General features: G+C 29.6%; 1 protein-coding gene across 2 annotated transcripts in view; it reads right to left on the reverse strand.

Moving 5' to 3' along the window:
- LOC106683752 (uncharacterized) overlaps positions 1-22,890 on the reverse strand; it is a gene marked incomplete in the record, with an annotated part of 156,523 nt that overhangs the window by 38,235 nt on the left and 95,398 nt on the right. For both annotated transcript variants that reach the window (XM_024359746.2, XM_067044679.1), the window contains 1 exon segment: positions 21,438-21,528. In XM_024359746.2, the coding sequence (XP_024215514.2) occupies positions 21,438-21,528 (91 nt within the window).

The raw sequence follows: 22,890 nt of genomic DNA on the forward strand, positions 1-22,890 counted from the left end.
TTTTAATTTTTATGTTAATATAATTTTTTTTATTTTGTTACTAGTAATAACACTTTTTTATACCAGACGGTTAGCACTCAACTGTTCATTGTAATTATTATTATGGGACTAGGTGTCCCAGTATAAAATTGCTTTTCATTCATACAATACATCTTGCTACTCTTTATTTGTTTATTTTTATTATTATCATTATTATATATTTTGATTATTTTATCTTTCTTTTTCTCAAATCATTAATTAATGGTAGTCAGTTATTTATTTTATTTTCTAAGTAAGTAGTTATTCTGTTCGTTTATTTTTTTCTCTTATTCGTTAATTGTATAACTATAATGATTGACTTTATAATTACTTTAATTTATTCTCATTATTTAACCCTTTAACTACCAGTTATGAACAAACAATGTCCCACTGGGTACATTGTGTATAACTTTGTAAATAGTTATACAATCATAGGGCATGAATGTTGCATGAGACTAGCAGGCCTCTCTGGGAAAAAAGAAATATAAAATATATGATCCTTGGGAAAATATTGTATACCATTTATTTTTTAATATGATGATTTCAAATCTATTATAATATAACTTTTTCATATTTCTTGGTGAGTAACAGTCAGAGAAAGATAATAATTTCCGATATGCGAGTATGTTTCTGAACTTGTGGCTTACTTATAAATTTATTTAAATTACTTTCAAATTTCACATAGTCTATTTAATATCAGAAATCTCAAAAAAAAAAAAAAAAAAAAAATAACCAAAATCTCTCAGACTAAATCTTTCTCTTTGAAAGAAAATATCTTGAAAATTTTTCGATACTCAACTGAACCTGTTCTCTAAAAGCTTAATCTAAAAATATTATTGTTAATATACAATAAAATGGTATATTTTCTTGTGGTACCGATTCAGTTTGTTATAGGTTGCGATAAACTGATACCGCTGCCAAGAACAAAAATCTTTCCATCATCAAATGGTCCAATGGTACATCTACCTCAATGTCTGTAGGTACATTAACTATTTCATATAGACTGGTTTTACATCTTATAACGTAATTTTATGTTTTGTTGTTGTATAAACAAAAAATACAAAGCAAAGTGATAATCTCACCCCCAAAAAGAGAGATAATGAAAAGACAGAGAGATAGCAGAGAGGGTGTTGTATTTCGGGAGACTCAAGGGCAAATAACAAATAATCCCGAGCTGGTCTGATTCCAACTGTCTAAGATAACCGCATAACTGAACCTCTTCTGGTCAAATAATCTTTGTTCGCTCCATCACAAATAATTGACATTCGAGAAAATAATCGCTAGAAATCTAGCTAATTTTTAAATATGGTGACACAAACATAACATTCGGATTACATAAACATAAAGTAATAAACCACATCAAAAACATGAAAGATAAAATAGAGGAAAATAGCGATATTGATTTAATTTATAAAATTAAATGTAAGCAATGTACAAATAGTTAAATAGAGGAAACATATCCAGATAAAAAAAAAAAACGATTTTAATAAAACTTATCAAATAAAAAATATATAAAATCTACAGCTTTTTTAAACTATACTATTATTAATAACCACATATTTGATTTTGATACTGTCAAAATTGTAAAAGACAAAAAGGCATTTACGTATCCAAAAATATAGAAAATCTTTTCTGAATATGACGTGTAGATTTTGTCTGTTTGAAAATGTTAGATATGCCTGCATGGATATTTTTTGTTTTGCTTTTTAATTGTTGGAAATGTATACAACTTCCTTAATTGATTGCGTATTGCCTGGTGTTGTGTATTATTAATTTATGTAAACGATTTTTTATTTATTATTTTTGTTGAATATCAAGATTTGTAGATATAAGTCATTTACTTTTACAGGCTAACTATGTACAGGAGTTGACCTTAAAAAAAAATTTAATATATGTTATTGTTACAGCTTTTTCAAGCAATATTATTATAAATAACAACAAATTTTATTTTGATTATGTAAAAAAAAAAAATAATAAAAACGAAAAAAATTAAAAAAGAAAGATAGCAGAGTCTATTTATATAAAAATAATAATGCGAACCACAACAAACCATGATGGGTCAGGGATTCAGTACTTTGTAATAAAATAATGTTTGTAGAATAACGGTTGTACAAGGAGGTAAATATTTCAAGATCACCCTCAGCTGCCAGATTTTTTCCCCTGTTAACGGTACCCAATAGAGTTTATTTACATAACAAAATATATAGAAAAAAACAGTAAAGTTTGTATTAAATTAATAAATGTGGGACAACATCATGCTCATTTATTAAGCTGATTAAATAAATAACAGACATAAAAGCTAATAATAATATTAAGGAACAAATCCCATTTTTAACAACAGAATAAAGTAAATCTCTATATTGTCAACCTTACAGTAAATAGGAAGAATTAAAAATAATTAGATTTTATTAATCAACGAGAAGAAAATGATTTTTTAATAATTTAAAAGAAAGAATTATTCAATTTTACGGATATTAAATTTTAAAACGATGGATAAATTTAATAAAAACTAAATGTTGATATTGCATAAAGGAAATGAAGTAAAGCGAAGTTTAATTTAATTAATAAATTTTAAATTTATTAAAAATATGGACAGAATATATATGTGATATAAGAAACTGAATGGTAAAGAATTTGAAATAAGATTGTTAATAGCTGTAAAGCATTTGATGATTTTTTATACAGAAAATGGTTACACATTATTATAACATATAGTTAAATTATATTATGTTTATATTTATATTGTTTTGTTAATGCTAAATTATATGTTGACATAATTTTAAAATGTTAAATGTGTATTATCTGTTATTTAAGTTGAAAATGAGCTAAGAAGCTCGAACGTTCATCATAATAAAGGTTTGAAGAAATGTGAAGGGTTTGATTGTTTCCTTGAGAAAATAAAATTAATGTATTTTTCTTTCTTGAACGTGTTGAATTATATTTCATTATCATGTTCGATTTCCTCAGCATTTGTTTAATTTGGAAGATTTTGGACAGTTTAGTTTGTATAATTTATCATATTATGTTATTCACTTTAATTCAAACGTATCTGTATATGTTTGTTTTTAGTTAATAAGCCCATGGTCAATGACTATTCTTAATCAATTGACAAGTGAATCCCCTGAGAACAAATTAGTGGATGAAAAGCTAAGTGGAATAGTTAAAATTTTGTGGATAAGATTTTGTTCGCGAAATTTACGCTTTAATATTTAATAAAAACCCAAAATTATTATTAATAGTTAATTATTGAAAATTTTATCAATAATGAATTTTAAATTTGGAAGGAGACAAAATTTTCACTTGTGCCCTTTGGCTTCTATCTAGCTCATATGTGATTTGATAATTTCAGATAATCCAATTAATATTTGATCCTTGAACGAGAGGTGTCATTTGAGTTTTATATAATTTTTTTATATTTTAAATTTAATATTTTAAGACAATATTAATATATATCTAATTAAAAGACAATTAAGTAGTTATCAATTCTTTTCAATATTAAGCTTGTCCCCGGACGATTAAATAAATTAATGAAATATCCTCAATTCGATTATTTAACAGCAATCCCACCTATGACTTTATTTAATTTTTCGAATTTGAATATATTTATAAGTTGTTTGAAAATTTAATTCGGGTTTTTTATCGGACTGAAGTGATAAATTATTCCATATAAGAAACTAAATTATTATTAATAAATGAGAGTATTGGATAAATTATGATTAATATTAATAGATCAACTGAAGTGGTTTGAAAAACTATTTATGAGTCGGAATTCCATGAGGTCCCTGCCCTCGCTTCCCGTCTGTGAGTCCTTTCACAAAATGACATGTCTTTTTTAACTACCTACCTCTTCACTAATACGCTGCTTAGAAAAAAAAAAAAAAAAAAAAAAAAGAAAAACCTCATCAATCTAGTCAACACAGTCTAGTTAATACTAGTACAATGCAATAATAATTATAAATAAATCATGAGATATACATATACTAGTGAATTCTAGTTAATTTGCAAGCAGTACCAAGCGAAACGTTTATATATTATGCAAGCTTATTGGGCACTATAGGAGTGTGTTCGCTTCGCTTCACATCGCTTAATATAACCTCAGACTGTGGTCACCATGAGTGCATTTTTGCGCGGTGCAAGATCGGAGTGTTTTCAAAAAAATATCATATACTACTTACTCTTTCTGTAATTTTTTTTTAAAATATCTTCTAATTAATTTAATTCTGATTGAAATTATTTGAAAATTTTAATCTATTCATATCATATCATTTTGCTTGTCACCATTGTTATTTTACATGATCCAATGCATATTGGTGAGTTTTCAATAAAACGTACGATTTTTTTTTTAATTTCACTTTCCTATATATGGAATAAGGAAAAATATTTCGATCGTGAAAATTTCGAATTCGAGTTTTCGACGGATTGAGGTCCGCTGATTCTTAATAGACAAGTCTCAAAAAATGGACTGTGTGTGTGAACAACCTAGTTCAAAAACAAAAAGTTGTATGAACCTGAAATTTCGTTTAAGGCGGGAATATTCCCGAATATTCCGATGTTCGTTAAAATCGATCCATAGGCAATGCCACTTCATAGAATCGATTTTTCATATATTTTTTTTTCGATGCGGTGAGAGGGATGCGCTGGGATCTTTTGAGCTCTGCTCTACCCCTCAAACGTGGGGGATAGAGTGGGCTCAGGGATCCTCAGGTCGATCGTGTAAATATTGTATATTAGAGTGTAAATGTGACTAGACTAAATGTGATCTATATTATTTTATTTATTTATTTTTCATACACATACTTTGATTATGTTCATTTTGTTTATTCTTCTGTTTGTATATATTTTAAGAGTGTTTTTTTTTTATTCATTAATTTATTTTATTTTATTTTAGTATGTATGAGATCATTCATCACTATTGCCTATGGCCCACAACTGTGTGGTAGATTGTAATATCTATCAATAAATAAAAAAAGTATTAAAAATAAAAAATTTTTTTCGATATCCCCCAAAACGGCTCGAACAATCTTGATTAAACTCGGTATGTTAACGTATAATGGAATATTCTTTTATGTCATATAGGTCTTATTCTAATAATTTGATTATTGCTAACAGGGCTAAAATAGAAGCGCTGCCGGAGGAGCTCCGAGAGAGGATCGGTGGGACTCCAAACTTATGGAAGAAAATACTGCGAGAGGACTCAATACAGGGGTGGAATGAACTGTGGATAGCAAGCCAGAAGGGCGCTACTTAGAGAAAATTCTTCCCTACCGTCCTTTCTAGATTGAAGGCTAAATGGGTCCTCCCAGACTATTGGGTCTCACAGATCCTAACAGGACACGGGGGGTTTCGGGGAAACCTGCAGAGCTTTGGAAAGAACATCGATCCCCGGTGCCCAACGTGCGGAGTTCCTGAAACAGCAGAACACGTAATAATAGATTGCTCTGCCACGGAAGGACACCGAGACAGGCTGTCGAGAAAGACCGGGATTTACGCCCTCGCCGAGTCGGACTTTCCCTGGTTGATGAAAGAAGTGAATTATCCCTTCTTCAGGGAGTTCATTTACGGGTGGAAGGAGGTGGTGGGCCCCACTCATTTCACGATGGGAAGGGCTTGACCGCCCAACATCGGCGAGCCACCAGAAGATGAAGAAGCTGACCCAGACGAAGACCAGGAGGGCTGGACCAGCCTGGTAACTGCAGGAGGCATCCTGACGGATGCAGTGGACAAGGTGCAGCTCCATCAGTAAAGCTGGGCTGCACCACAGTAAAAAAAAAAAAATGTAATAATTAAATAATTAATAAAATAATTAAATAATTAATAAAAGAATAAAAAAAAATTGTTTGTTGATTGTTGATGTTTGGGAGCAGTGGCATGCGCAAACCCCAGCGTACTACCCCACTGCTCCCGCGCCCCGTATGCCAGAAATGGCAAGGGAGGGGGATTAAACAAAAAAAAAACAGGGGTAAAATACCGATTTTTTTTAAAAAACCTTCCTTTAATATAACTATAATTTTGTTTATTTGAAAAAATAAAGAGTACTATTTGTCAGCAATAATAAGAAATAAATAAATACAAAATAGTAAAGAATGTTCTGAATAACTAAAGGAAAGAAAAGGACAAATATTAACTTCTGGTTTAAACAGGAGCAGCCATAACCAGACCATTCCATATTTCATTATGGCTTCGTTATTTTTTGTTAAAATGTTGTATTCTTGGTAGGAACAAAATTCTCACCTTGAGAAATCCTAAAATACGAATTTTTATAGCAACAGAAAAATAAAAATTGTTTGTTCATAATTTTTACCTACAATAGTCTTTAGATTTTTTTTCGAAAATCGAAGGAGTGGCAAAGACTTCAACAAGAGCCCACCAATCTACACAAAACTTATATCTAGAGTGCTAATTGCAAGTTATATGATGCACGCACCGCACCAAATATTTTTAAATATAAATTATATGACCTGGTAATACAAGCGAATATTTTCAACAATCCCTTACTATAAACCATAAAATGCTGTAGTATAACCATAAATTTTATGTTTTCTATTGCTAATAAATATGTATCGTTTTATTTTCCTGCAACCAACTTATTTTTTACTCAATGATGAGAATATAGTTGACCCTGGATAACACATACGAGGAGAAGAAATTTGGGAGTGGGGTCAGAGAATAACACAAATAATTTTTAAAAAACTGTGTTTAGTGGTACCAACGTTTCGGCTAGAATTTCTAGCCTTCAGCCTTAAGAACAAAAAACCATAAAACAACCAGTGAATATACGACATATAGAAAGATTAAAGTAGACAATTGTACAGAATGAATATAGATAAAATAAATTAATGAATGAAGTGGGGAATAAAACGTATCTACAGGTAATTAAATATGTGAGTAAAATAACATAATTAATGAAATAAAAACATAAAGTTATATAATGCAAAGAAACAACGAAATATGAATAATTTAATTTAATAATAATAATTTAAAAACTAAAGTTATGGAAAAAAATATATAACTAATATAATTATTATTATTGGCGCGACAGACCGTGGAGGTCCAAGGCCTCGTGCGATGTACTTAGGAAATACATCGCGCGTTTCATCACGTGGTTTTCAAAGGGTGGGTTCGTCACTCCCACGCCTATTTTTGTGAGTGCCACCCATTGGTTAACGGGCCTCACAAATGCCCGGGGGGAGGCTGTGAGTGAGTATTGTATAATTATATGCTTGAAAAACTCCCGGATAGGGCCGGGAATTCGAACTCTCAACCTTTGGGTTGGCAGACAGGCACGTTACCACGCTGCTACCGCCACCCTATCAATTTTCAATGTGTTAGTAAACTTATGAATAATTAAAATCTAACAGTGCATGTAAAGGTTGATAAGATAGAACTAGTTCTAATGCATTAATTTGTAAACGGACTGGATAATGTTGGTCTGAGACGTCTTCCAAAAAGGAATAAAAAGAAGCGTTATTTATTATTTATTTCTTTTTTTAAAGAAATTATATAAATGAACGGATACTTGTTAACTGACAAATATTGGGATTCAAATGAACTGCAAAGTGAATAATTTTATGGATAATCGATATCATGAATTTTTTTTGGCTATTAATTTCTGTGACATCACGAACTTCGATGCCAGGGCACAGGGACAGATAAAGCAATATCAATCAGAATTATAAGTTTTCTTGTAGAGCAGCGAGAAAGGAGAATTTTCAAATCCCAGACATTGCATTTTTCGGATATTCAAGAATTTTGGCATAGTGTTCTTCTGAACAGTCTCAGGAGTTGAACACCTCATTTTGGATCCTGGCCACTGAAAATTTCTCAGCCGATCTAGCTACAACTTGCATCCAGCCTTGAGGCATAAAAATACCCCCTGATAGTTTACGTGTTCATTCAATAACACCAAAGTGTTTCTAGCATTCAGTGTACAAGTTTACACAAATAAGAAAATTGTAAATTTTAAGGATAGTTTGATTACAGGTATATGGAACTAAGGAATGGTATCTGACAAATTCTAATTCATGTGAAAAGTCTCATAATTCTTTAGTAAACTGCTAACATTTACTCCAAGGAATAAAGTTGAGATGAGAATTATTAATACTGCAGTCTATAAGTATATCTGTTAATCTCAACTGCTAATAGTGTACAATACTTATTTGAAAATAAATCAAAAATGTTCTCAAAAAAAGATTACAATAGTGAGACCTTGAAGAGATGAATGTTAACATTGGATCCGATTTGCACGACTGGAGGATGTAATGAGTTGTCAAGATTGAAACATACATTTTGATGTTCAAGTATTATGTAATAACAAAACAAACGAGCTAATATTTTTATTTATTTATTTTTTTCTGCTGTATCTAAGGCAAAATCAACTAGTTTGAGTACCTCTCAACCACCAATATTGTGCACCGTAATAGGTCTCTGGTTTGGATTTTACAGAACAATGCCAAATAGAATAAGGAGATCTATAGAGATATAGGTGCAAGCATTTGGGATATAGCGATCTTGGCCGAAAATATTTGCTTGGATTCCCTGAGCATCTTATGTCACCTTCATGGGAATTAGCTCTTTAACCTTTGATTAGCTTTTTAACATATTTATTTGTCTTTTAACTTATTTATTAATTTCTTTTAGCATATTTATATGTTTTTAAAAAATTTTAATTAATTTTTTAAAACATCTTTATTTTATTTTTTAATTATTCTACTGCTATGGCTATTTTATTTTTTATTTATTTCTATATTTCTATTTATCTAAAAATTTTTTAATTTGCATCGCATTTGTGTAACGGATTGAACATGTGTTGTAAATCACTGGAGACGAGAGGTATGAAAGAGTGAGTATTAAAAATATATAGTAAAAAATATATTTTTTTATATTTGTTAGTTATGGCATTATTTTTGTGTCCAATTATGGATTCATTGGTATTGTGTGTATTTCCGCAACTCGATGTATTTGGGCCGCATTCCCGAGTAATGCATTCCTCTCTGCATTAACTGTTTACTGTTACCTTACATATATAATGTCAATTTCGTAGCACAGAGATTAATTAAATCATTCATGGCATCCTGTATGCACAACCTACCAACTTCAAATTTTTGTGGTATCAAAAGTTAGAATATACCAAATGACACAATTCAGACTCTATTCGTTCAATTTGAATTTTAGGTATAAAATAATTTATCTATAATTGTTCAAATATATTCGAGTATCTTTTTTATTACATTAAATCTAACAGATGTATCGTTATCATCAGAATACGAGAAAACTCTATTTAAGGTTTCATGTTGATTTGAGCATTAAAACTTACTCCCCGGGAAGTTTAAAAAATTTCAATATTTTATTTCGTAACGGACCCACGAAATGGGTTTGGGTAAAATGGGTTTTATTGTTTAAAGTCCAAATATGAAACGTTTTTGAGATAACGCACGAACTAGGAATCAATGATCCTGCTTTACAATCGCAATCTATTAGTCACACATTCATTAAGTAAATATTAATTACAATTAAAAATGTCAAAATATACTGAAATCCTAAATTAGATTGATGTCCAATTGTTATTAATAGATTAAATAATTTGTTTATCATAACCCTAAATAGGATAAATTCATTATATAGGATTAGGAAATGGAATTTATTATACATTTAGGCGAAAATTCAGGCCTAAGAAATTAATTTGTTGTTCCAATTAAGTAATAATTATTTATTTTAAAAAACGGATTTATTAATTAATTGAATTTTTAGTTCTTACTTCCTGCTGTACAGGTATATACATATATACCGTACAGATATATACATATATCTTATTCGCCGTCATTCTATATCCTAAATTGTATTTACCAGGTACAGCTCCCGCAATTCTGCGTTGTGCATCCTTCTAAATTCTTCGGTATACACATTTTTTTTTCAGAACTCAAATTTTAAAAAAATAAATAAAATGACTATTACAAAACCATAGCATTTATTCATTTATCTCGTTTCGTTTCGGTACAAAACTTGGGAAACCGATTGAAATAAACTGTTTACAAACATAATGAATGGGCGAGAACCCTCACATTAGATATGTTCCTTCTTCTCTTTAATTCATTCGAATTTAGAATTTAGAACCACCTCTATTTGTGATTAGATTCCACAGAGCCATAGTTGCCGTAGGTATGAAACGAGTTTCCTACTAGTTACCGTGAATGTTTTAAAACAAGTTGAGCTTACGATCCTGAACGTCAAATGTATCAAACGTCTTTAGACTGGCCTATTTAAGAATATTTTGAGCTAAAGACCTTACCAATTCATAGGTTTGTTGATTAAATTACATAGCGATCTTCCAAGAATATTAGAAACATTTTAGCTCAACATATATTTAGTCTGTCCGTTTTTAATATGTAACCTTTTTGTTTTGTTTTTTTGGACGAACGGCTCATATTTCTAAATTTTATTTCTCAAATTATTCTAACCCGGGGGTCCCCACCGAAAATTGCTATTCCGCCAAGAATACCCTTTCATGTACGGCCTTGCTATGAGGTCTTAACGGGTATAATTCAGGGTTAATATAAGTTTAAATTTAGTTGAGTATTAACTGTGAAAATAAAGTGATATTTTGCAATGTGGCAAGGTATTTATTTATGACATAGACTGTTACTTGAAGACATTCATTATAAAATAAGCATCCTTAACAATTGTGTGTGTTGAATGGACTTTCTTGATAATATTATATTCGAATCAGCATGTCATTGCCTAAATTCGAATGAATTAAAGAGAAGAAGAAACAAGTATAATGTGAGGGTTCTCGCCCATTCATTATGTTTGTAAACCTACACTTTATTTCAATCGGTTTCCCAAGTTTTGTACCAAAACGAAATGAGATAAATGAATAAATGCTATGGTTTTGTAATAGTCATTTTATTTATTTTTTAAAATTTGACTTCTGAAAAAACAAATGTGTATACCGAAGAATTTAGAATGATGCACAACGCCGAATTGCGGGAACTGTACCCGGTAAATACAATTTAGGATATAGAATGACGGCGAATAAGATATATGTATATATTTGTACGGTATATATGTATATACCTGTACAGAAGGAAGTAAGAACTAAAAATTCAATTAATTAATAAATCCGTTTTTTAAAATAAATAATTATTACTTAATTGGAACAACAAATTAATTTCTTAGGCCTGAATTTTCGCCTAAATGTATAATAAATTCCATTTCCTAATCCTATATAATGAATTTATCCTATTTAGGGTTATGATACAAAATTATTTCATCTATTAATAACAATTTGACATCAATCTAATTTAGGATTTCAGTATATTTTGACATTTTTAATTGTAATTAATATTTACTTAATGAATGTGTGACTAATGGATTGCGATTGTAAAACAGGATCATGCATAAAAATGAAGCTTTATGCAGTCTTGATATATTCTAACATTACTAAAAATGATAATCAATAACTTTATTCTTATAAAGTTTAGAATAATTGTATCCTTGCAGATTTAGTTCCTGAGAATGATTGGAGAGGTCGAAACGTTGTGAACTCACTCATAAACTTGTTGTAAAGTTTTAACAGTCCAGTTTAACTTTGACTATTATCATTTGGAATTAAATTGAATACTGTAAATCAATAAATAGCTAAAATATTTAAACTTCTAAAATTTCTCTCAAAATTAGAAATTTAATGACGATGTAAGAAATAACACTTTATCAAACGGTGGTGGGTGGACTTTACTAGATAATTTTTTTTTTTTTTTAATAATTTATTTATTGTTATTTACAACTGTATAAAAATATATACAACAAGTAAATTTGCTATAGGTGACATAGTGACATGATACAAATATGTGGAGAATCTATCCATTGATAGAACTCCAATAACATTTTTAGAGGAGAAGATCTCGAAGCCATCTTCTTTTCAGACGCCTAGGAAGATTATTAGGTAATGAAGGAGAAGCCAGGTTGGAAACAAGTGGATTTGGGTGGTTGGGAAGTTTATCATGGATGGAATGGTATCTGGTTCTGGCCAAATCGGCAACATACAGGACATTGAGGTCCTGATAGATGACTTGATTTGTGACAAAGTAAGGAGCCTTAAGGATTAAGAAGGATTTTACACTGTAAGGATTGGATTCGGGAGGAATTTGGAGGTTTAGTGGAGCCCCAAAGCTCAACTCTGTATGTCCAGACAGGCCTTATAATAGTCATGTAGATCAGTCTTTTGTAATGGATTAATAAAAATAATTAAAGTTGTTATTTTATTAGATTGTCCTTGATCATGCCTGGATCGGCCGAAACGTTAGTCATGTAATATGTTTTAATAGATAAGAGGAGAAAAAAAAAGTATTTGTACAGGTTATATATAAAGTAAAACTTTCATTAATTCATTGTGAAGTCAGCTTTGACTCTTATCGTACATTGAAGATGCTATGGCATTAAATCAACTAATTTTTGCTTCAACAAAAACAATTCCCACTCTTTGGCAATAAAATTTTTTAAAGTTTAGAAATTAGAAACATTTCGTTTACGGACTTGATCCTTCGTATATTTTTACAGTTGATCTTTAAGATAATACCCAATGACTATGAGGGTATGACCCCTCCCCCCCTATGAATTACCGTTTATTTCAAGTACGTAGTAGAGATTCTATGTTTTAGTTCTAGTCCTACTGAAGAATTTAATATTCTTTTTTTTTTTTTTAATTTATTTTTAAAATGTCGGTATATTGTTTATGATGCATTAGGCAATAGATATTAAAAAAAAAAAATTATTGATATACAGCTGATCAAGTTAGGAAAAGAAATGCTTATTTTTATATATTTTATTCTATAGGGTTGATATAACCGCTATATTATATATATATATATATATTAACAGTTGATTATGTGGAGGGGTATAGTCTCGTACAAAAGACACACATAACTATAAACAATGTTATTATTAAGAGAGGAAAATAATTAGATAAGAATAATGCTTCTTAATAAAAGAGGAAAGTAAAATTAATAACAAAAATAATGATATTGGTACACTTAAATAAAACAAACAATTTCCCTCTAATAGTAAAAAGAAACAAGTTAATTTGAAAAAGGGACGAGAGAAGAAAATAGAAAAAAACAAAAAAACAATAATAATGAATAAATAAAATGAGTAATAATAAAAAGTAAAATAAAGGTAGTGTGACTATGAATTAATTTTATATTTATTAAAATTTATAAAAGAATGTCCTGCAGTAGGCTTCAGTCTTCGGGTTGAGGTTGGGTTTCCCAGGTTGTAGGTCACTGCTCCTTTAACTGTCGGCAACTGGGAGTGGAACTTCATGAACCGTTTTTTTGATGTAATCCTTTATTGACTCCATCTGTAATTCGCGATGCAATTGCCTATTTCGTATGAACCTAGGAGCATTAACTGCGATTCTTAGGACTTTATTTTGAAAAGATTGTAGTTTTTTCCTTTTCGTAAACGATGCCGCTTCCCAGACTTCACAGCCGTACACCAGCAGTGGCCTGAGAATTTATGAAATAACAGTTGTTTCTGGTTTTAGTTATATAGTTTTCATTAAATTAATCGAAAATTGGGCTGAAATAACTGACTTTTACTATTAGCGCTGCGGTCAAAAAGAAAAAATAGTAAATCCTATTTCAATCCTAATTGGAGAGTAGTGTAGAAAACAAGCAATAAGGTATTCCTTAAGACCCTTGATGCTCCTTATTTCTTTACAAATAAACTCATCCATAAAAACCTGAACATCCCATTTGTTGAAGATTTAGCCCAAAACAGATATGCGTCTTTTCACTCCAAACTCCTTACCCATCCTGACCCATTAATTCTTTATCTCTCATCCTCAACTATCCCTGATAATCATCCGAGGCGTTTGAAAAGAAGATAGCCACGGGACCTTCTAATTTAAATTAATGCTTTAAGTACCACCAATGGGGTGGGTGGTTCCTTCCCAAGATTTTCAAGTGTAAATGAAACATTCCACATATTTACTTATTGTATTTATTATTTGTACAGTTGTAAATTGCATTAAATAAATAAAAAAAAATTATTACTAGTTTGCAAAAGTCGATGTTATAATAATATTTTTCAAAACTTTTAAAATGGATATTTTAAAATACAGGTTACCAATGAAGTTGTGGATTTAAGAAAAAAATCATTAATTTTTCATAAGCCTATTTTGATATCACATTTAAAATTAAAAAGAATATAAACACAATTTTTTTTAAAAATAATTTATATGTATTGTATATACGAAAGTGAAAAAGCAAACAAATATAATGGATAGCGCTAAGCATTTAGCATTCAGTCTTTTGGTAATGATAAAAAAAATATCTAAAGAAATGAATAAAGTATTCAAATAAATTTATAAATAAAACATCTCAGTTTGAAAGCTGTTACTGTTTAAATATAGCCGGGGGAAACGATAGGATTGCTTGCAACAAACTATTTCTGGACTTATTATTTATTTTAGGATCGGAACACATTCCTATCAAAACATTCATTTCCTCTTGACGTAGGTATGATTCAGGAATATACATTGTTTTCTAAACAACTAAACCCTTTAAAAACAAGGCTGCCTTTTTCAGAAATTGTAAACGGCATACTGTTTATGTTTATAGATAATTGTAAACGGTGTGCCGTTTACAATTATCTATAAACATTTGAGTTATCGTGTTAAAACTTGTAAAAAAATTAATATATGTACTGGCACTCCCCATACAATCTGATAAATTGTTTTCAGTTTCTAAATCTTTCCACATTGGAGGAACTTTAAACTAGAAGAAAGCTTATCTACATATTCACAAAATATTGCAATATGTGTAAAAGGGATGTAGAAGGTTAATAACGGGCGAAGATGGTCGGGATCAATTTTAAAATTTCTCTGTAAGTAGAGGTTTCATTTAAAGAGAGAGGTTTCTCTGTATACGTTTGGCACCATTGAAATGATGAATGAAAACGGAATTAATAACAGATAAACAGAAGAAATATTAAAAAAAAGTACAAACTAAGAGATGGTAAAAGGGGGATAAGAATAGAATCAAGAATTTTATTTATTTATTTAATGTAATTTACAACTGTACAAAATAATACAATAGGTAAATATGTAGTATGTTTCATATACACTTGAAAATCTTGGGAAGGAACCACCCATTGGTGGTACTTCAAACATTAATTTAAATTAGAAGGTCCCGTGGCCATCTTCTTTTCAGACGCCTCGGAGGATTATCAGGGATTGTTAAGGATAAAAGATTAAGAATTAATGGGTTAGGATGGTTAAGGAGTTTGGAATGAAAAGACGCATGTCTGTTTTGGGCCAAATCTGCAACGAATGGATGTTAAGGTCTTTGTGAATGAGTTTATTTGTAACGTCATAAGGAGCAAGGATTTTATCTAGGATTTTGGATTGTAAGGTTTGGGAGGGATGTGATGGTTTGGTGGAGCCCCAGAGTTCAATTCTATATCTGCAAATTGGTCTGATTATCGTAGAGTATACTAATTTTTTGTAGTAAATAGGAAGTTTAGAGCGTTTGTCAACTAAGTTGTAGCAATCAGAATTTACGAGGAGTTTCTTGTCATTTCAGTCTTGAGTGTGGATTCCATGTAAGTCTCTTGTCAAGATGGAGTCCTATGTATCGAATCTCTACAAACACAAATTCACAAAATAGTGCAATATGTGTAAAAGGAATGTGGCTAATAACGGGATAAGATGTTCGGGATCAATTTTAAAATTTTTCTGTAAGTAGAGATTTAATTTAAAAAGAGATGTTTCTCTGTATACGCTTAGCTACATTTTTGAATATTTTATTATAGAATTTTTATAATTTTTGTTATAAAACATTATTGTTATTATCTTCCCAGATTCGAGGGAAATTAACTTTAAACTAGAATAAAGCGTATCTTATATCGAGAAATTTCTTCAAAAGAAAAAATTAAATAAAAATTCCATTGTTTAATCATTGTCCTTTTATAAGATGCGTCCTTAATTTAGAGGTACTTAAAATTTTTTATGCATTATCCAAACACAAATTCACAAAATAGTGTAATTTGTGTAAAAGAAATGTAAAAGGTAAATATGAGGAAAAGATGATGGAGGTAATTAAACTTCTTAACTTTTATTTTTTATTAATACAATTTACCCCTAATAAAACTTATAAGGACCTGAAATATTAACAAAACTTCCAAGTAGGTAGGTAGAATCCATTTCATTAATCTGTGGAAGCTGATGATTTTGGAACCAGGTGTTTTTATTAGCATACTAAAAAATTATTTCATTTAAGGTTTTTTTTTTTCATGATACCCACGACTACCATTTCAAAGAAATGGAATTTTTTAGCAAGTTCCTTTACACTCGACAGCCCAATATTTTTTTACAGTTTAATAATTTCCTTTATTCTTGTAATGGAAGTATAAGATATATTGTCACTTTCAAAGTTTTATAAAACTTATAATAGAATATAAATTAGTTTTCAATACCTAATTTTCTCATAAAAAGTAAAAAGGGCAGGATCAAATTAGTTTCAATTGTATAAAACTGTTTTTGGACAATAATATTAAACGATTCTTTCGCTGGTATTTCATCTAAAGGTCTAAAAAAACATTTTAGGGTAATTTCTTTTGTCCGCGTACTATATACTATATGCTATAGTATCCCTTAAAGAGAGGTTCCAATAGCATTGTTTTCGTATACTTCAGTGCTAATACAATAAAAATTTCTCTGTAAGTAGAGATGTAATTTAAAAAGAGAGATTTTTCAGTATATGTTTAGCTATATTTTTTAATATTTTATTATATAATTTTAATAATTATTGGATGATTAATATCTTTAGTATTAATATATTATAGTGAAAATAAAGATTACTTCTTTATTTCTGATACTTTCTTTTTCTATTAAAACATAGCTAAAATGCACCAATGTTTCGGAGTTTTTCTCCCAGCTTCAGAGCAACTGATCTAAAATTACAATCATTAGCTGTTGTTAACAATAACAATGTATATACATATATACAGGAGTAGTCTAAGGGGGAAGAAGGGGTGTGAAGTGCATACTGTGTTTATACACTGTTTCAGTATCAGGTGCATTCCAGCGAGGTATGGATAGTTAAATAATATATATTCTCAAAACTATTTTTTGTTTTTTAAATCACTTATGAAGTTTTCGAGATATAGGCTCGTGAAGAAAATAAATTTCCAAACCCAAATTTTGATATTAGCATTCCGTACATGCATTACCTAAAAAATTCGATTTTTTTTTTTTACTAACTTAAAATGAAATTTAATTTTTTTATCAACTGCAATGTATACGTTGTCGTAATATTTGTTCATAATTTGAAAAAGGGTTTTTTTTTTTAGGGGGGAGGGGCAGGAAAATGTATCATGAAAGAATAGTATGACTTAATTTTTGTTAATCTGTCAATAGTTCTCTGAGTACTAATTTTAATGAAATAGAGTTATACGGCTTATCTACCTACGTAAAAAACAAAAATAATAATTATTTATATATAATAATAAAAACTCACGTCCACGGGAATTAAAAGAACATAGATAATTAATAACTTTTGGCCCATATGAAATATAACTGAAACTATTGCTAGAAAGTTGTGTCTTCTACAATCGCTATAAAGCCCATGGTACACGGAATTCCACCACAGACATAGCGAGGAATTCCACAATCGATCCAAATCGACCAGTCGAATTAAATTAAAATTTTGTAGTTTAATACATTTAATAAGGAATGTCCTTTATCAATATATAGTGGGTATTTAATTTCTTATTATCTTTTTTAAAATTTACTGCATAATTTATAGTTTTGTTTATAAAAATCGCCTCTATCCTTGTTGTAGTTTTTATGTTTGTTTGTTTTTTTAATGCCTAAAATTTAAGGATGTTGAAAGTCAAATATGTGGTTTATATTTGTACTTATACTATGTTTGGTTAACGCAGTAATATTTTTGTTTTTATTAATTTTACTATTACTAACTAACCTAGCCTACTCATCTCTCTTTTCTCAGTCCGCCGGTGTTCCCCAAGGTAGTATCTTAGGCCCAATAACTTATACGGTTTATACAGCTGACATCCCAACCCACCCTAACACAGTGCTAACAACATACGCTGACGACACATGTATACTTTCTGTAAACAACGACCCAACTAAAACACTACAGGCACACATAACATCTATTGAAGAATGGTGTAAAAACTGGAGAATCAAAATAAATCCTGAAAAATCCCACCAGATCACCTTTACTCTCCGTCGTAAACCTCTGCCCTCCTGTCCTACAGTATCCTTTCTAGATACACCACTAACACCTGTTGAACAGATTCGATACTTAGGACTCCATCTCGACAAGAGACTTACTTGGAATCCACACACAAGACTGAAACGACAAGAAACTGCTCGTAGATTCCGATTGCTACAACACTTACTTGACAAACGCTCTAAACTTCCCATTCATTACAAAAAATTAGTATACACTACAATAATCAGACCAATTTGGACATATGGAATTGAGCTCTGGGGCTCCACCAAACCATCAAATTCTTCCCGCATCCAATCGTTACAATCCAAAATCCTACGTAAAATCCTTGATGCTCCTTATTACGTCACAAATAAACTCATTCATAAAGACCTTAACATCCCATTCGTTGCAGATTTGACCCAAAACAGATGTGCGTCTTTTTATTCCAATCTCCTTAACCATCCTAACCCATTAATTCTTAATCTTTCATCCTTAACAATCCCTGATAATCCTCCGAGGCGTCTGAAAAGAAGATGGCCACGGGACCTTCTAGTTTAAATTAATGTTTGAAGTACCACCATTGGGTGGTTCCTTCCCAAGATTTTCAAGTGTATATGAAACATACTACATATTTACCTATTGTATTATTTTGTACAGTTGTAAATTAAAATAAATAAATAATAAAAAAAAAACTATTACTAACATGCTGTTTTATTCTTTTTATACTTTCACATACTAATAATAAAAATAATAATAAACCTGATACTACTAATTGCTAATTTTACACATCCGTCGAGTGACGCCTATCCAAACCCAAATATTCCATATCGGTCTTGATCCAATCCTCTCACCTACGCGTCTACACCTTAGAGTTTTACACGTCGGTTCATTGTTTATTAACATTTTAGGGATCATTTTCTTACCTTACCACATATATTATTCATCGCAATACTTTTATCTGAATTATACTGACCGTGTTTCTCTTACCTATATATGGAATATATGAAATATTATGGAATATTTTGCGATCGTGTAAAATCAATTCTACCTAGCTCAAAAAGATAAGTCATACCGAACAGACAAGGTGTTACAGCAACTACAGCAAAATCGAGTGACGAATTGGCATTTATAGAATCGATCTTTCACATTTTTTTTAATTTTCTTAAAAAGAATAAAACAGGTGTAGGCATAAAACGAAGATAAGGATCAGACAAGAGTACTATATTAGATAGATATTTTTATTAAAGACACTACTTATTAAATGTGTTAAATTACAAAATTATAATATTTATGATAAATTTGTATATATCGATAATTATTGGATATAAGCAGTATGAACCATAAAGATAAAAAGTAAGTTGGCATGCTATATAAAATAAATAACATATGTTTAAAAATGTGAAATTATTTATAACAATTGTAATTGTTAACAGCTAATGGTTGTAAATTTAGATCAGTTGCTCTAATGATAGAAGAAAAACTCAAAAACTTTGGTGAATTTTAGGTATATTTTAATAACAAATTTCACTTCATTTCACACATCATGAAGATTATAGTTATGTTGACGTAATTATTATAATAATATTTATAATGTGGCTGATTAAACCTTAAGTTATGTCAGGTCAAGACATTACCAGGACAGAAAAATAAATTATCACACAAACGCAGGGCAGAGATAACACATCTTACATCATGAATCAACCAAAAAGATAAACCAAATATTACATCACCCTAAGTCAATTAAATTCATTCTCGTGGTATTTGAGATGCTTAAGGCTTTGTTTTGGGGATCTTTCCAATAGTATCCTAAAAATACACATATATTTTTTTATTTTTTATTATTTCTTAATTTATTTTCTTAGCGGTAATATTGTTTTCGAATTCTTCATGTATAAAATTCAATTGTAAATCATAGTGATTTGGAATAAAATATTTCAACAATTAAGAAGTACTATAGATGTGGATAACATTGCTCCTTAAGGGAAAACATTGTTCTACAGACATTAATTTTTTCATATTGCTAAGCGTGGCACACCAGTGATAGTGAAAAGCACGAAATAGCTGGAGGGGAAAGAGAAAAAGTTTATCTTCCGATTGGTTTGCGTTCAGTTCATTTGAAAAAAAAAATTAATAACAAAGTAGGTTTATCGATATTTTTCCGTCTTTTCCAGTTATTTTCCGTTACGCAACACACCTAGAATTGTTATAACTAAGTTGCTTATCGTCGAGATATAAAGGTAAGTTCTAACCATAAACTTATTCAAATTCTATCTGTGATTAAGAAGCAAGCATAATGTGGCAACGGATATTCTACTCCAGTAAACCTGTCCTCATTTGTGGTCCATGTTTTGTTTATTTTTTAAAATTTTCAATATTGTTTCATTAAATTAGTAATTTTAAACCAATAAAAAATAATATCAAATCGATCAAAAAAAAACTTAATTCCGATTTGTTTTGGTTTAGATTTATATTAAATAAAATTTCAAATGTAGGAAGATAGTCTGGTTGGCGGTTAATAAAGGTATCAAAATAGTAAAAGAAAACTATTTATAGTTATGATTGATATCTACCATATATATTATTATATTATTTAGGTTAACAATAAATAGTTTCCTTTTTTGCTATTTTGATACCTTTATTGACCGCCACCCGGACTATCTTCCTACAATCAACTTCATACGGTCAACAATCATCTTCCAAATAAAATTTCATTTTTGAAATATATTTTCTTGTTTTATTTCGAAAGAAATGGTATATAATTTTTAGAGAAAATTTTTTTTTCATAGAATTTAGAATTTTTTTTTTACTCTTATGTTTTTATCGGTTCTTTTCTTCGATATGAAATCGTTAAATTGCATAAATTATTGATTCCCAGAATTTTTTATATTAATATTAGAACGTTTTGCTAAGTCTCCCTATATACATGACCCTCTTTTTAAAAATTAAATAAAATAATTAGATATAAACTCTGTTTAAACTAGCGACATTTTATTTCATTTGTAATCGAAGATAGCTGAGGGATACATTTCTGACTCCTTAATATGGGTCAAAAATGCAGAATATCGAAAAAAGTTTATAGACAATTAAAATATGTTGAAAAATAACATACTTGTAGAATATATGAAATAAATAAATTCATGTTAGTTAATTTTATTGATAAAAATAAAATAAATATAATGACAATACCTTCCTATTTCCCCTTCGAGATCGTAGAACTGCTTCATTTCAACTCCTCTTTTAATAGTGACGTCCCTGTATGGAAAGCTTGGTTCCATCTCTGAAACAAAGTATACTTATATTCTATATATATTTTTATACTATGTGCTTCAATGATAAAATAAAAAAATGATATATGTTAAGATTTTTGAAACAGTTTAGGTAAAAGATGGATGGTTGATGAATTTTGAATGTGTTGCACTTTATTAATTTGTTACGGGCTTAATATAAAAAATATAAACATAATAATTAATCATAATAACGCAAATCAATGTTTCTATAACTACCCATATTAAAAAATAATGAAGGAGAATGCATTCATTCCTCCTAAAAGTTTTGAAACCAGTTTTTAATTTTGTTTTAAAAAATAAAATTGATATATTTACTTGCAAATATATTTAAAAATGTATAGATTGATAGCTATTTAATGATACGAATCTATTTAGACATTAGTTCATCAATGTTAACATTTTGTTAATAAAATTACGGCTTGTGTTTTGGCGATACGTATGTCCAGTAGTTACAGAAACGATAATTTTGAAATGTTATACAATCATTTATTTTTAATATATTTAATTGAACAAAAATTATATATTTTATATTACATATTTAAGTAGGGACGTGACAGCGGTGTAGATTAGGGCGTAGATCCCAGAGCGCTCGGTTCGGAGAGTACAAGAGCCGGGAAGAAAAAAAGGCAGTTATCTCACCCCAATTTTTGATTACTTTAATGAAAACTATATATAATTACTAGTAAAAATTAATGAGTCTGCCAAGTATAGGTAGGGGGAATAAAAAATAGCGGTTGTTTCAAAACCTTGAAAAATCATTAATTTTTCATTCGGAGCTCTATATCTTAAAAACTACCAACAACACTAGAAAATCTAAGAGAACATTACATTTAAAGAAGAGTAAATTTGCTGAAACATTAGCTCTAAAAGAGCTCTTTACGCCCAATATTTCTCGAGATATAGCTTTTTAAAAGCAAAATTTCTTTTAAATCTTCTGAAAGATTAATAATTGGCTAATTTATTTTGAGAAATCTATATCTCAGGAACTATGAGACATACATATGTCTATTAGCACTCAAATTAAAGCTAGTTTAATGGACTATAAATAAGGTTACGACTTTTACCTTCGTAGGAATAGTAGTTTTCATGATATTTGCTAAAATATATTGATTTATAGTTGTTCGGACAATAAGTTTGATTTATGAAAAACTTCATTTTAGAACCGTTGGACGTATAGATGTTTGCCAGCGCTCAAATTAAAGCTAGTTAAATTTACTATTAAATAGTAGATTATGTTTATCTTTGTAAGGGTAGTAGTGTTTATGATATTTGACCAAAAAACTCACAAAATGTTAATTTATAGTTGTTCCTATAAAATGTTGGATTTTTGAAAAAATATATCTCTTGATCCA

The sequence above is a fragment of the Halyomorpha halys genome, unplaced genomic scaffold, assembly GCF_000696795.3.
Source record: "Halyomorpha halys isolate HHAL.00 unplaced genomic scaffold, Hhal_1.1 Scaffold513.1, whole genome shotgun sequence".
Classification (NCBI taxonomy): Eukaryota; Metazoa; Arthropoda; class Insecta; order Hemiptera; family Pentatomidae; genus Halyomorpha; species Halyomorpha halys.